The 16342-nt window shown below is 55.0% G+C and overlaps 1 protein-coding gene across 1 annotated transcript; it reads left to right on the forward strand.

The window, feature by feature from the left end:
• The first annotated feature begins 336 nt into the window (after nt 1-336).
• On the forward strand, nt 337-14465 carry LOC142502542 (acidic mammalian chitinase-like). Its single transcript, XM_075613666.1, has 11 exons — nt 337-439; nt 728-757; nt 1474-1675; nt 3436-3492; nt 4431-4596; nt 7271-7395; nt 8348-8471; nt 9825-10010; nt 10511-10627; nt 10920-11049; nt 14057-14465. Exons 1-11 carry the CDS (start codon nt 352-354, stop codon nt 14383-14385), a joined length of 1554 nt encoding a protein of 517 aa, XP_075469781.1. The 5' UTR covers nt 337-351; the 3' UTR covers nt 14386-14465.
• The last annotated feature ends 1877 nt before the right edge of the window (nt 14466-16342 follow it).

Below are 16342 nucleotides of genomic sequence, written 5' to 3' on the forward strand. Positions count from 1 at the left end.
CTTTCTGTGCCACCACTCTTTAACCCCTCTGTGCCACCCTGTGACCTCGCTGTGCCACCCCTCTAACCTCTGTGCCAGCCACCCCTCTGTAACCTCGCTGTGACACCCTTCTGTAACCTCGCTGTGCCAGCCCTCTGTAACCTCGCTGTGCCAGCCCTCTGTAACCTCGCTGTGCCACCCCTCTGTAACCTCGCTGTGCCACCCCTCTGTAACCTCGCTGTGCCACGCTTTCTTCCTCCAGCTGCTCCTCTCGTCTTGGTTGGCCAGCTGCTCCTCTTGCCAAGATTCCCCATGTGACGAAGATATCGCCAACTCCCAACTGTGCGGCTCCCACACTGATATCTGCCGAATATGTGCCGTGCCTCTATAAAGGGGCGTCCAGGTCTTGCGGTCAGCGCTGAGACGGACAGAAACATGGGGAAGATGTTGCTCTGGGCGGGTGAGTGACCCAACGCTTTTCTGTCCCCTTTACTACCTTCCACCCTTCTCATAGCCACTGTCCTTCTGTCCCCTCTGCTCCTTGTAAATGTGACATGAATGTTGAGCATGTAGCCACCTCCGGGGTGGAGAGCTTGGAGAACGGTGGTTATTGTGGCAGCAAAGAGAGCCATGTGAGGGGAAGCCCGACTAGGTCACCCGGAGGTCAGCGGCTGAACGGGCATCGGAATCATCCTGTGGGGTGACCCAGCTGTGACATGTGTGTGACGTGTCATCACTCTCTCTGCAGGTGTGTTCCTGTTGCTGCACTTACAGATGGGTAAGAGACTGCGTCCGATGTACTGAGTGTGTGAGACGGAGAGATGGAGGTGGGAGCGGGCGGAGGGGGAGAGAGTTTGTGTGTGAGACGGAGAGATTTTTATTTATTTATAAAATGTGTTACCAGGAAGTAATACATTGAGAGTTACCTCTCGTTTTCAGGTATGTCCTGGGCACAATACATTAAAAGAACAGAGGTTATACTGTGAATTCACAGACATTTCATGGACAGATAGAGTTGGAAAATTGGGTTCAGGGGATAAAGGGCTGGTGAGTTTCAGATTTGAAATAGAGCAGCTTTAACATCACTTTAACATCAGTAAACGGCTCACACCCTTTGGCTTCGCCAAAGGCTGTCCGCCTTTGGGGCAACGCAGATGTACACTGGGGTGGTTGAGATTGAATCTGTTGCAGCTGTGAACAAAAAGTTCTTTGTGTCCTCTTGGCTCATTAACATTCCAGTGGGTGGGGATGACGTTCCACAAAGTACAAGCACATGTTAACCCTTAGCACGCTGGTCCTGTGCTGAGGGGAACGGTTCTTGGGGAGCCCCATCAGGCTGTCCGCCTTTGGGGCAATGCAGATGTACACAGTGCAGATGGAGGTGGGAGCGGGCGGAGGGGAAGAGAGTTTTATGTGTGTGAATGAAGGGATTTGGGTATGAGGAGGGAGGAGGGAGGAGGGTTTGCCCCCTCACTCTCCCTCTGTGCCCCCCAGGCTCTGCCTACAAGCTGGTCTGCTACTTCAGCAACTGGTCCCAGTACCGACCTGAACCTGCCAAGTACGTGCCAGGGAACATTGACCCGCAGCTCTGCACACACCTCATGTACGCCTTCGCCACCATGAACGACAACAAGATTGTGCCCTACGAGTGGAACGATGACGTGTTGTACAAGCAGTTTAACGACCTGAAGAAACAGTGAGTGCGCAGACCCGGCCCCCCCGCCTACCCTGTGCCGGCCTCCCCCCCGCCTACCCTGTGCCGGCCTCCCCCCGCTTACCCTGTGCCGGCCTCCCCCCGCTTACCCTGTGCCACCCTCTCCCCGCCTACCCTGTGCCGGCCTCCCCCCGCCTATCCTGTGCCGGCCTCCCCCCGCCTACCCTGTGCCGGCCTCCCCCCGCCTACCCTGTGCCGCCCTCCCCCCGCCTACCCTGTGCCGGCCTCCCCCGCCTACCCTGTGCCGGCCTCCTCCCGCCTACCCTGTGCCGCCCTCCCTCCGCCTACCCTGTGCCGCCCTCCCCTCGCCTACCCTGTGCCGCCCTCCCCTCGCCTACCCTGTGCCGCCCTCCCCCCGCCTACCCTGTGCCGCCCTCCCCCCGCCTACCCTGTGCCGCCCTCCCCCCGCCTACCCTGTGCCATCCTCCCCCGCTTATCGTGCCCTCCTCCCCGCCTACCCTGTGCCGTCCTCCCCCCCCGCCTACCCTGTGCCGCCCTCCCCCCCGCCTACCCTGTGCCGCCCTCCCCCTCGCCTACCCTGTGCCGTCCTCCCCCGCTTACCGTGCCGTCCTCCCCCACTTACTCTGTGCCGTCCTCACCCGCTTACCCTGTTCCGTCCTCCCCCGCTTACCCTGTGCCGTCCTGCCCCCTCCCCACCTACCCTGTGCCGTCCTCCCCCGCTTACCCTGTGCCGTCCTCCCCCGCTTACCCTGTGCCGTCCTCCCCTGCCTACCCTGTGCCCACCTGCACTGTTCCAGCTTTCCACCGCCTACCCCACTCCACTTTCCTGTGTGTGTCAGCCTTTTCCCCCGCCTGCCCTTTGCCGGCCTTACTTTCCCCCCACTCCCTCCCCGCTTACCCTGTGCCGGGCTTTCCCCCGCTTACCCTGTGCCGGGCTTTCCCCCGCTTACCCTGTGCCGGGCTTTCCCCCGCTTACCCTGTGCCGGGCTTTTCCCCGCTTACCCTGTGCCGGGCTTTCCCCCGCTTACCCTGTGCCGGGCTTTCCCCCGCTTACCCTGTGCCGGGCTTTTCCCCGCTTACCCTGTGCCGGGCTTTCCCCCGCTTACCCTGTGCCGGGCTTTCCCCGCTTACCCTGTGCCGGGCTTTCCCCCGCTTACCCTGTGCCGGGCTTTTCCCCGCTTACCCTGTGCCGGGCTTTTCCCCGCTTACCCTGTGCCGGGCTTTTCCCCGCTTACCCTGTGCCGGGCTTTCCCCCGCTTACCCTGTGCCGGGCTTTCCCCCGCTTACCCTGTGCCGGGCTTTCCCCCGCTTACCCTGTGCCGGGCTTTCCCCCGCTTACCCTGTGCCGGGCTTTCCCCCGCTTACCCTGTGCCGGGCTTTCCCCCGCTTACCCTGTGCCGGGCTTTTCCCCGCTTACCCTGTGCCGGGCTTTCCCCCGCTTACCCTGTGCCGGGCTTTCCCCCGCTTACCCTGTGCCGGGCTTTTCCCACCTTACCCTGTGCCGGGCTTTCCCCCGCTTACCCTGTGCCGGGCTTTCCCCCGCTTACCCTGTGCCGGGCTTTCCCCCGCTTACCCTGTGCCGGGCTTTCCCCCGCTTACCCTGTGCCGGCCTTTCCCCCGCTTACCATGTGCCGGCCTTTCCTCCCCCCTTGCCTGCCCTGTGCCAGCCTCACCTCATCCTGGTTGCCCTGTGCCGGGCTTCCCCCCGCTTACCCTGTGCTGTTCTCACCCGCCCACTGCGCCAGTCACTCGTGGTGATTCTGTGCTTCTGTGTGTCCCAGGAACCCAAAGCTGGTGACGTTATTGGCTATCGGAGGCTGGAACTTCGGGACCGCCAAGTGAGTCCCACATTCTCCATACAGAATATAGCGGGGGAGGACCTGCCGAGGGATGCACGGGGGTGTTGTGCAGTACATCAGTATACAGGGGAATATTGTCTTATAACCATATATAAGGACAGACAACCTGTAGCGGGGTATATACAGCCTCGTATATGGGTATATACAGGTATACCACTCCGTAGCTGGGAAGATACAGGTATGCCACTCCGTAGCTGGGAAGATACAGGTATGCCACTCTGTAGCTGGGTGTATAGAGCCTCGCAGCTGGGTATATACAGGTATGCCACTCCATAGCTGGGTATATACAGGTATGCCACTCTGTAGCTGGTATACAGGTATGCCATTCTATAGCTGGTATATACAGGTATGCCACTCTGTAGCTGGTATATACAGGTATGCCACTCTGTAGCAGGGTATATACAGGTATGCCACTCTGTAGCTGGTATATACAGGTATGCCACTCTGTAGCTGGTATATACAGTTATGCCACTCTGTAGCTGGTATATACAGGTATGCCACTCTGTAGCTGGTATATACAGGTATGCCACTCTGTAGCTGGTATATACAGTTATGCCACTCTGTAGCTGGTATATACAGGTATGCCACTCTGTAGCTGGTATATACAGGTATGCCACTCTGTAGCAGGGTATATACAGGTATGCCACTCTGTAGCTGGTATATACAGGTATGCCACTCTGTAGCTGGTATATACAGTTATGCCACTCTGTAGCTGGTATATACAGGTATGCCACTCTGTAGCTGGTATATACAGGTATTCCACTCTGTAGCTGGTATATACAGGTATGCCACTCTGTAGCTGGTATATACAGGTATGCCACTCTGTAGCTGGTATATACAGGTATGCCACTCTGTAGCAGGGTATATACAGGTATAAAGTCCCAGTTCACGCCCGGCTCGTCCCCTCGTGCTCCCAGGTTCACGGCGATGGTTGCCAGCAGCGGCACCCGTAAAATCTTCATTGATTCTGTGATCGCGCATCTGCGGCTATACGACTTTGACGGCATCGACCTGGACTTTGAATACCCGGGGTCCCGCGGAAGCCCTCCCGAGGACAAGCACAGATTTACCATCCTTACCCAGGTGGGTAGCCGGGCTTTGCACTTCCCCCTGCTCTCAGCATCTCACACTGCCACATCTATCCTAAACCAACTTCCATTTTGGCGTCTTGTATGTACCCCCTGAATCTGCTCTCGGTATCTGGGATAGATAAACATGGCCGCCTGGAATTGCCAATGACACTGAAGACACATTTTTAAGTACACACACACACAGTTGATGGTATGATTCAGATGCTTTTGATAGGTAATTAATAAACACATCAGAATGATTTGTACAATGGTGAGAATAACCACAGAACAGTACATGGCATTAAAATATGATATCTGCTGTACCCCAGAAAAATGTCCCACCAATTTAACCTTGGGGTCCTTCAGTGGGTGGCTTTGAGCCGTTCACCGTGGCACACAGCGATCTGTGTTTAGCCTCATACGCTAGTTCTTGCAATCCATCTTTAACAATAGGAGAAATGGAAAGTAGAGCACTGCAAAGTAACAAAAAGGGCTGGAGGCAAAGAAATGAACTATTTATTGGGCGTTTGTGCCAAAAGGACAGACACACATATTAAAAATACTCTGACGCGTGGATCTCCGGCTACGTGGGTACAGACCATTCTGGGGGGCCTCCACAGACTGCTACCTCCCACGCGGGGCTCAGGTGAGGTGGTTGTCGCACCAGTCCCACATACACCTGGCTGGAGTATATGGACTAACAGCTCTCATTATTTAGATACCGGCATTTGAGTTATGAATATATTTCTACAGTCTCATTGACGTATTAAGACACCGCAGTGTTTGCAGCATCAAATTTGGGACACCCCCTCTTTTCTATACATCTTTAACAATAGTGACGTCTGTTAAACCCAACTAACACCATCCCTAACACCCAACTCTGTACCCATCCCTAGCACCCAACTCTGTACCCATCCCTAGCACCCAACTCTGTACCCATCCCTAGCACCCAACTCTGTACCCATCCCAAGCACCCAACTCTGTACCCATCCCAAGCACCCAACTCTGTACCCATCCCAAGCACCCAACTCTGTACCCATCCCTAACACCCAACTCTGTAGCCATCCCTAACACCCAACTCTGTACCCATCCCTAACACCCAACTCTGTACCCATCCCTAACACCCAACTCTGTACCCATCCCTAACACCCAACTCTGTACCCATCCCTAATCTAATATCTGACTTTGTATAATCAATATTACTATCCCATGGCCAGTGAGAGTGGATATTAGGTACAAGGGGTACAGTAACATTCCATGCTGGGGTTCTAATGAATGGAACAGAAGAATTGGGGAACCAGATACCTTTTGTGAAGACTGGTATATTGTGAATAGAATTATGGGAAAGTGTGTGGACCAAAACGTGGATAACTCCATAAACACTAAACGTGTGTGTGTGTGTGTGTGTGTGTGTGTGTGTGTGTGTGTTACATTATCTCATTGCCACTTGTGTAAGGGTTTTGCCCTAATGTCTGCAGAAACAAATGCAGATCTTTCACAAACTCCGGCTGTAACTTTTATCCTAAATCCCTATAGATGTTTTATAGTTTGGATTTTCCAGAGATGAAAACATCCCCGATCTTGTAATACACAGGGGTGGTAATAATATATTCTCCACCAACTGTGTATTTGCCTTGATGTAACCAACAAACAGGACAGGTTTCTTTATACTGAGAAGGATGGGGCAAAGCAAAGAATGAGCCTTGACGATTGATAGGGAGTAGGCTGGGTAATGACGACGGACAAGGCGTAGTCTGGGTAATGAAGACGGATAAGGAGTAGTCTGGGTAATGACGACGGACAAGGAGTAGTCTGGGTAATGACGACGGACAAGGAGTAGTCTGGGTAATGACAACGGACAAGGAGTAGTCTGGTTAATGACAATGGACAAGGAGTAGTCTGGGTAATGACGACGGACAAGGAGTAGTCTGGGTAATGACGACGGACAAGGAGTAGTCTTGGTAATGACGACGGACAAGGAGTAGTCTGGGTAATGACGACGGACAAGAAGTAGTCTGGGTAATGACGACGGACAAGGAGTAGTCTGGGTAATGACGACGGACAAGGAGTAGTCTGGGTAATGACAACGGACAAGGAGTAGTCTGGGTAATGACGATGGACAAGGAGTAGTCTGGGTAATGACGGTGGACAAGGAATAGTCTGGGTAATGACAATGGACAAGGAGTAGTCTGGGTAATGACGATGGACAGGGAGTAGGCTGGGTAATGACGGTGGACAAGGAGTAGTCTGGGTAATGACGATGGACAAGGAGTAGTCTGGGTAATGACGACGGACAAGGAATAATCTGGGTAATGACTGTTAGGTGTAGGTGAGGGGAAATGAATGACAAGCCATGCGGATAAGTGCAGCGGTATATGACATAAGACAGGGGTTCTCAACTCCAGTCCTGGAGACACCCCCCCCCCACCCCCAACAGGTCAGGTTTTAAGGCTTTCCCAGCATCAGCACAGGTGGCTCATTGGAAGATTGTGAAGCAGGGACTGATTGAGCCACCTGTGCTGAAGCTGAGAGATCCTGAAAACCTGGCCTGTGGGGCGGGTCTTGAGAACTGGAGTTGAGAATCCCTGACCATAAGGGAACGGGAGACTCCTGCCCTGAGGAGCTTACGCTCTTAGTGTTCCCACCTATGTCATTCTCGTCTAATATTTTATCCCGGGCTCTCGCAGGAATTGCTCGCTGCGTTCGTAGCAGAAGCTGAGGCCACGAAGCGTCCGCGCCTCCTGTTGACAGCGGCAGTGTCTGCGGGGAAAGCGACCATCGACGCGGGCTACGAGATCGCAGAAATCGGACAGTGAGTGTGGGGAGAGAAGGAGGGTGGGGAGGAGGGAGGGGGCGGCAGGTGAGCAGGCTGGAGGGAGATGGGAAAGAGAGGGGGAGGGCAGCGGATAGGGGGCTGCAATGGATGGGAGATAAGGGGGCAGAGAGAGAGAAGAGGGGGAGATAGAGACGAGGCGGTAACAAGGGTGTGCCTTGTATCTGAAGTGGGTGTTGGGGGTTCTGTGACTGAGAACTTACCCAGTGTGTGTCGCTTTCCTCTGGTCTCTGAAGTGGGTGATTATGTAACTGAATAGAAGGATAATCAAAGAGCAACAGAGCACTACTGATGGCATCCAGAATATGAAAAAATAATCATGAAAAGGAAAGTGCGTTTTTCCATAAAAAATATTTACTGGTCATAGGACAAAAATAGCAGGGGCGTTTCACCTTGAGAAAGCGCTTTTTTTAGCGTGAAACGCGTTGGTGGGGCAACGCCCTTGCTATATTTTGTCCTATGACCATTAAATAATTTTTATGGAAAAACGCACTTTCCTCCTCGTGATCACTGTTTCACATCCTGGATGCTCTCAGTAGTGCCCTGTTGCTCTCTGTTTGTCCTTGTATCCTGCATCTTCATGATGGGGGCACACTACAGAACACCTGGGTTTTGGAAATACGTGGACGTTGCAGCACACCAGTGAGTTCATGCTTGCTACATGTTTTCCTGCTTTAGCTAAAGGACATTAGGTACTCCTTGGGGTGATTTGTTTGCCGTGGTTTCTGGATAGCTTGTGTATCATACCGTTACATTTTTTCTATTTGTTGGTGCCACAGTCAGTACCTGTCCTTACATTATGGTATAATATCCAGGGTGCATCCTAAGCGTATCCTATCATACATATTATCCTGTATCGTTCTGTATATGGTCTTTAGCACTATGCCCTTTTTTCATTTGATCATGTGACCGAGCTGTTCCTCTCCTCCAGGACCCTGGATTTTATCAGCGTGATGACATACGATTTCCACGGGGGCTGGGACACGCTGGCTGGACACAACAGCCCCCTGTGCCGGGGTTCCACGGACGTGGGAGACTTAATTTACTTCCACATCGTAAGGAAAACCCCACCCCAGCTACTGTAATGCACACGCAGAGCACACACAGGGTTACACACAGGGTTACACACAGGGCACACATATGTTACACTGTGCACACACAGGACGCGCAATGCAGGGTTACATAACATGCAGAAGCGTGGGCATACATGGTGTACACGTAATGCACATGTAAAGTATACTTCAGGCACAGGCCGCACGCAGAACTTGTATACTGTCCTAAGGGAAATAGGAGTCACATTGAAAAGGGTTCGCTCTTTTGCTTCCGTTTCATTACGAGCCTCTTGATAATGAGCTTCACAGAGATTTTAGGAGCAATCCAGGCCGGGGTTTATTTTTTTCTCTTTTTATGCAGGGGGTCTCCGTAGCTGAACCCCATTTATTTCAGCACCGGACACCCCTTCCTTCCAGAGATACTTGCCTCTGAAGTGGGCGCCGGTATCTGCTGCAACTTTAAAGCTCCCGCGTCACATTGGCCAATAGGAAGCCGCACCGGGTGATGTCACAGCTTCCTATTGGCCCGCAGGGCGAGGGAGCGTTGTAAAGCGGCCATATAGTGAACCCTGGAGTTGCAATCGGCACCCACTATCGAGGTATTAACAAACCAAAAGATAGTTCCAGAACTCGCTGTCTCACAGCTACAGATATAAGCGAATACCAGTGTAGGGAATATGAATAATTTAATGACACTAATAATAAACTGAAAATATAGCAACAATAGCCAATACGCCAATGCAAGAATAAATATCACCATAGAGAAAATCAAAAATTAAAGGGGGTAGAGGGGAAAGAAGGAGAAGGGGAAAAAACACAAAAGATTTTTATTCTTGCATTGGCGTATTGGCTATTGTTGCTATATTTTCAGTTTATTATTAGTGTCATTAAATTATTCATATTCCCTACACTGGTATTCGCTTATATCTGTAGCTGTGAGACAGAGAGTGCTGGTACTATCTTTTGGTTTGTTAGTACTTCTGAAGGGAATTAGGGTCCCTTCCTGTTCCGTGCACCCTGCAACCTTGCTGAGTCATTGTGTCAGAGTGCTGTCTATCACCCCCCCCCCCCCTTTTCTACCACTATTGAGGTATGTACCTCTGGCAGCAGGGGTCCCCGGAGCTGAAATAAATGGGGTTCAGCAGCAGAGACCCCCTGCTTGTAACAGGGTGGGGGGCAGAGCTGTGTATACTGGTGTTTGGGATCTGTGCAGGAGAAGAGCACAGTGTGTAGAGATGTGACATTTAAATAAAGGGACTGGTGCATGTCCTGTTATCCATGGACACTGTACCACTGCTTTCTGTCTGTCTGCCTGTGTGTGACCCACCTCTCTCTCCCTCCCCGACGCCCCCGCAGAAATTCGCTATGAATTACTGGAGGGATAAAGGGGTCCCTGCCGAGAAACTGATGGTTGGATTCCCGACCTACGGCCGAACCTTCAGGAACCCGAACCCCAGCTTGTGCGACGTGGGAATACCTGTGGCCGGAGCAGGCTCTGCCGGACAATACACTCGTGAGGCCGGATTCTGGGCTTACTACGAGGTGACCGCAGCGTGTTCACTATCTGTGTATAGAGCTACTCGGCGTTATTATACAGCACGGCGTGTTTACTATTGGTGTATACTCTACATCATTATGCAGTGTGGCGTGTTTATATACTCAGCTATATTCTATACTGCACCCTGCGCTCCCCTCTCTCTGCTAACAGTGCACCCTGTGCCCCCCCCTCTCTCTCTGCTAACACTGCCACCTGCACTCCCCTCTCTCTGCTAACACTGCACCCTGCACTCCACCCTCCCCCTCTCCCTCTGCATCCTACGCTCTCCTCTCGCTCTGCTAACACTGCACCCTGCACTCCACCCTCCCCCTCTCCCTCTGCATCCTACGCTCTCCTCTCGCTCTGCTAACACTGCACCCTGCGCTCCCCTCTCACTCTGCTAACGCTGCACCCTGCGCTCCTCTCTCCCTCCCCCTCTCCCTCTACACCCTGCGCCCCCCTCTCCCTCTGCTAACACTGCACCCTGCGCTCCCCTCTCTCACAGATCTGCAACTGGCTCAAAGGGACAACCGTGAAATGGATTGCGGACCAGAAGGTGCCCTATGCCTGCAAGGATAATGAGTGGGTCGGGTTCGACAACAAACAGAGCTACGAGTGCAAAGTAAGATGGAGTCTGGGCCTGTGTGAGGGGCTCTGTGCTGGCGCTCTGGGGGTTTAATGATGCGGTCAGGGTTCAGATATATGATACATTGTGCGCGTGTGCACGATTGGCCCCTGTCCTGACCCCAAGAGCTTACATGAAACCAGGGTCAAAAAGAGGAAGTGGAACCAGTGTCCCTCCCTTGCAGGGTGACCCCGTGACACGGAGGAGACCTGTCTGTCCCTGTGCCACCTTACATTGAGGCCTGTATCTGCCAAAGCCTCGTGTGATCATTGAATCCTCTGCTACCCAGGTGAAATTCCTGAAGGAAGGCGGCTTCGGGGGGGCCATGGTTTGGGCCATTGATCTGGACGATTTCCTGGGAACTTTCTGCAACGAGGGGAAGTATCCGCTGATCAACCACCTGAAATCCCTGCTGGAAGGTATGAGCCAAGGGGCGGGACGTGTTTGTGTGTGACATCACCGTGACATCACCGTGACCTCACCAGATAAACTGAGCCTCGTCACAGTGGTCCAGTGTTATCGCTACGTTTTGGATGGGGGTTGGGGGCAGGGCGACATGTCTGAGGATCTCGTGTTCCTGCAACTCAAAATATATATATAAAATTTATTTTTCTTGGCAAAATGCATTAAACTGTCAGGTCAAAACAGCAACTTAACGTCTCAGTGTAATGGGTTCCTTATATTAAATCAGCGATCCCGCCTCCATGTATGTATTATAATTTATATTATACTAGCTTTTGTGCCCGGGCAGCTGCCTGCGCTGCTGTACGGGTCTCCCCTTGCTGCCGGCACATCTCCCCGACACCCCCCCCCCTGCTGCTGGCACATCTGAAACCCCCCCCACCGCTGCCGGCACATCTTGCCGGCCCCCCTCTCTCCCCCTGCTGCCGGCACATCTCCCCGCCCCTCCTCTCCCCCGCCGGTACATCTCCCCTCGCTGCTGGCACATCTCCCCGCCTCCCCCGCCGGTACATCTCCCCATGCTGCTGGCTCATCTCCCCGCCCCTCCTCTCCCCCGCCGGTACATCTCCCCTCGCTGCTGGCTCATCTCCCCGCCTCCCCCGCCGGTACATCTCCCCTCGCTGCTGGCACATCTCCCCGCCTCCCCCGCCGGTACATCTCCCCTCGCTGCTGGCACATCTCCCCGCCTCCCCCGCCGGTACATCTCCCCTCGCTGCTGGCACATCTCCCCGCCTCCCCCGCCGGTACATCTCCCCTCGCTGCTGGCACATCTCCCCGCCTCCCCCGCCGGTACATCTCCCCTCGCTGCTGGCTCATCTCCCCGCCTCCCCCGCCGGTACATCTCCCCTCGCTGCTGGCTCATCTCCCCGCCTCCCCCGCCGGTACATCTCCCCTCGCTGCTGGCTCATCTCCCCGCCTCCCCCGCCGGTACATCTCCCCTCGCTGCTGGCTCATCTCCCCGCCTCCCCCGCCGGTACATCTCCCCATGCTGCTGGCTCATCTCCCCGCCCCTCCTCTCCCCCGCCGGTACATCTCCCCTCGCTGCTGGCTCATCTCCCCGCCTCCCCCGCCGGTACATCTCCCCTCGCTGCTGGCACATCTCCCCGCCTCCCCCGCCGGTACATCTCCCCTCGCTGCTGGCTCATCTCCCCGCCTCCCCCGCCGGTACATCTCCCCTCGCTGCTGGCACATCTCCCCGCCTCCCCCGCCGGTACATCTCCCCTCGCTGCTGGCTCATCTCCCCGCCTCCCCCGCCGGTACATCTCCCCTCGCTGCTGGCACATCTCCCCGCCTCCCCCGCCGGTACATCTCCCCTCGCTGCTGGCTCATCTCCCCGCCTCCCCCGCCGGTACATCTCCCCTCGCTGCTGGCACATCTCCCCGCCTCCCCCGCCGGTACATCTCCCCTCGCTGCTGGCACATCTCCCCGCCTCCCCCGCCGGTACATCTCCCCTCGCTGCTGGCACATCTCCCCGCCTCCCCCGCCGGTACATCTCCCCTCGCTGCTGGCTCATCTCCCCGCCTCCCCCGCCGGTACATCTCCCCTCGCTGCTGGCACATCTCCCCGCCTCCCCCGCCGGTACATCTCCCCTCGCTGCTGGCTCATCTCCCCGCCTCCCCCGCCGGTACATCTCCCCTCGCTGCTGGCTCATCTCCCCGCCTCCCCCGCCGGTACATCTCCCCTCGCTGCTGGCACATCTCCCCGCCTCCCCCGCCGGTACATCTCCCCTCGCTGCTGGCACATCTCCCCGCCTCCCCCGCCGGTACATCTCCCCTCGCTGCTGGCACATCTCCCCGCCTCCCCCGCCGGTACATCTCCCCTCGCTGCTGGCACATCTCCCCGCCTCCCCCGCCGGTACATCTCCCCTCGCTGCTGGCTCATCTCCCCGCCTCCCCCGCCGGTACATCTCCCCTCGCTGCTGGCTCATCTCCCCGCCCCCCCCCCCCCTGCACACACAGCCCTGATCCAGCCAAGGACACGCCCCCTCCCTTAGTTCCACGAGCCCCCCAACCCCCCTACTCTAACATTTTTGCAGGACACCCGATGGAAACTTAGAATGTCCATAATTTGGGAGGTGAGTGACATTGGAAGCTCAAAATAGTTGCGTTGGCCTACAAATCTACAGCAGAATGTCCGGTGAAAGTTTCGTGGTGCAATGTCGTGCCGTTTGTGAGATTTCGATGCTTCGGACATACAAACAAACAGACGGAATAACAAACTTAGAAATATAGTATAGATGTACAGCAGCGGGGGAGGGAGGGGGCGGGGGTCTTCGGAGCTGAACCTTGTCTCTGGTGATGACACCTCAACCAGTTCCCATGATAGTTGGATTGTAAGCTCTTCGTGGCAGGGACTTGCCTATTGTTACTATCCGGTCTGGAGCGTATATTCCCACTGTGTGTTATATCAGCGATGCGCAATCTGTGGGGCGCGACCCCCAGGGGGGGCGCGAGACTGCCGACGGGGGGCGCGGGGTTTACAGAGGCCCCGCGCGCTTCCCGAAGGCACTTAAATTAAGTGCCGGGGGAGCTGCAGGGCCTCTGTAAACCATACTTACCCGGGGCTCCGGCGGCTTCCTCCCGGCGTCGCCATGGCAACGCGGCGTCAAAATGACGCTGCGAGGTCATGTGACGTCACGTTGCTATGGCAACGTGACGTCATTACGCCGGCGCGAGGGTAAGTTGGGGTTGGGGGGGGCGCGGGAGTGAGGGGACAGCCGGCAGGGGGGCGCAGGGAAAAAAGTTTGCGCCCCCCTGTGTTATATTATTATGCCGCGTGTATTGCTGCTGTGACGCGCTGTGCACCTGCGTGGCGCTATATAAAGACATAAATACAAATTGACAAATGCCGGAAATGTTTCTGCCGGCGTGAGATGGTAAAAGGGAAAGATCATGGTAGAAATTGTAAAAAAAAATACATTAAAAATACAAACTTGTTTTAATTTTTTTGTTGTTGCCATTTTAGGTTCAGTCACAAACTGCCCCGGAGATCCCTGCGACTCTTCCACACCAACCCCCACACCTCCCGTAGAGGTCACTACTCCCCACGTTGAGGTCACCACTCCCACCGTAGAGGTCACTACTCCCACCACTCCCCCTGGAGAGGTCACCCCACCCCCCACTTCCCCTGGAGAAGTCGATCCCAACTTCTGCTCGGGTAAAACTGATGGATTCTACGTGAATCCTGCAAACGCCAACCGGTTTTACCTATGCGCTGGAGGGCGGACATACTCCTTGCAGTGTGCGGCCGGAACAGTGTTTGACCAGAGCTGCACGTGCTGCAACTGGCCCTGAGAAGCCATCTCTCTGCTCCGCTGAGCCTGAGTACCCCATTAAACTGAGAGCACCCCAATAAACTCACAGCTTAATATGCACCCTACGTCTGTCTGTGATTGGGTGGGATGTGGAGTGACGGGTCTGTCCTGGGTGGGAGTGAGAGATAGGGAAGTGTGTGTGCGACACTTGAGTTGGAGAGAGATGGAAAGAGGTGTGTGTTGTGTTTAGGCGATGGGGAGGTGTCGGTCAGGGGTAGGGGAGATGGAGGTGTCGGTCAGGGGTGGGGGAGATGGAGGTGTCGGTCAGGGGTGGGGGAGTTGGAGGTGTCGTTCAGGGGTGGGGAAGTTGGAGGTGTCGGTCAGGGGTGGGGGAGATGGAGGTGTCGGTCAGGGGTGGGGGAGATGGAGGTGTCGGTCAGGGGTGGGGCAGTTGGAGGTGTCGGTCAGGGGTGGGGGAGATGGAGGTGTCGGTCAGGGATGGGGGAGTTGGAGGTGTCGGTCAATGGTGGGGGAGATGGAGGTGTCGGTCAAGGGTGGGGAAGATGGAGGTGTCGTATGGGGTGGGAGAGATGGAGGTGTCGCTCAGGGGTGGGGGAGATGGAGAGGTGTCGGTCAGGGGTGGGTGAGATGGAGAGGTGTCGGTCAGGGGTGGGTGAGATGGAGAGGTGTCGGTCAAGGGTGGGGGAGATGGAGGTGTCGGTCAGGGGTGGGGGAGATGGAGGTGTCGGTCAGGGGTGAGGGAGATGGAGGTGTCGGTCAGGGGTGGGGGAGATGGAGGTGTCGGTCAGGGGTGGGGGAGATGGAGGTGTCGGTCAGGGGTGAGGGAGATGGAGGTGTCGGTCAGGGGTGGGGGAGATGGAGGTGTCGGTCAGGGGTGAGGGAGATGGAGGTGTCGGTCAGGGGTGGGGGAGATGGAGGTGTCGGTCAGGGGTGGGGGAGATGATGGTGTCGGTTGGGTGGGGGAGATGGAGGTGTCTGTCAGGGGTGGGGGAGATGGAGAGGCATCTTTCCGGAGTGAGCAAGATGGTGTATTCCGGAGTGGGGGGACATGGAGAAGTTTCCGTCTTGGGTGGGACGGAGAGATTGTGGTCCATGTTCTATATAGAAATGCCATAACAAAGCCATGGTTCTGTGCCTTTTATCAAGCAGAAGAGCCTAAAAATAACCTTTGTTTAATAATCCAGTATTTCTGAATAAAGAGCAGCGCTCCCGGCTCCCTGCTGTCTCGCGACAAAGTGACGGGGATATTAGAAGAATGTAAAAGTATTGTACCAGGAAAGTGGCACAGAGATCCACGTGTCCGAACACAGAGATCATGTAATGAATGGCACCAGCAGTCACGCGTGTAATGAATGGGACCAGCAGTCACGCGTGTAATGAATGGGACCAGCAGTCACGCGTGGGAAGGATGAGAACATCTGTTAACGTAACAACGGCGAAACATGTAGAGTGTTTCAGCCCATACTGAAGAGGAAGAACAACTGAGGTCCACCCCTGCCATCAGATCCGAAAGTTCGCTTAACAACCGGAAGTGACGCAACGGGAGTGCCTGGCGTGGACGCGAGAGTATTGCGGTGGAGCAGAGGATAGTGAGGAACTCAAACGGATCGCGACCAGATGAGCACCCACTACCTATAACATCATACTGCCTACCTCGATCATATGAAGTGTAAGCCTGCATTTTTTTAATCCCTTTTAATACTAAATACCATCTGCACTATATGGTCTCTTTTCTTCATTTTTTCTCCTTGGAGGTTGGGGGCTGGTGGCTGCTGTATACACAGGGAACATCCACCCCTTAAGTTGGATGACTGCCTGAATTTGACTGCTCTATTGTGAGTAGTCATTTTTGAGCTTTGTTTGCACAAATTTATTCACAACAGTATTACACTATGTAGTGTTTCTTTATTTCATAACTACGAGACGAGCTCCCCTGATTTGTTGGAGGAACATCTGTTAACGTGTCTGGGATTTGC

This window comes from Ascaphus truei, chromosome 9 (genome assembly GCF_040206685.1).
Source record: "Ascaphus truei isolate aAscTru1 chromosome 9, aAscTru1.hap1, whole genome shotgun sequence".
Classification (NCBI taxonomy): domain Eukaryota; kingdom Metazoa; phylum Chordata; class Amphibia; order Anura; family Ascaphidae; genus Ascaphus; species Ascaphus truei.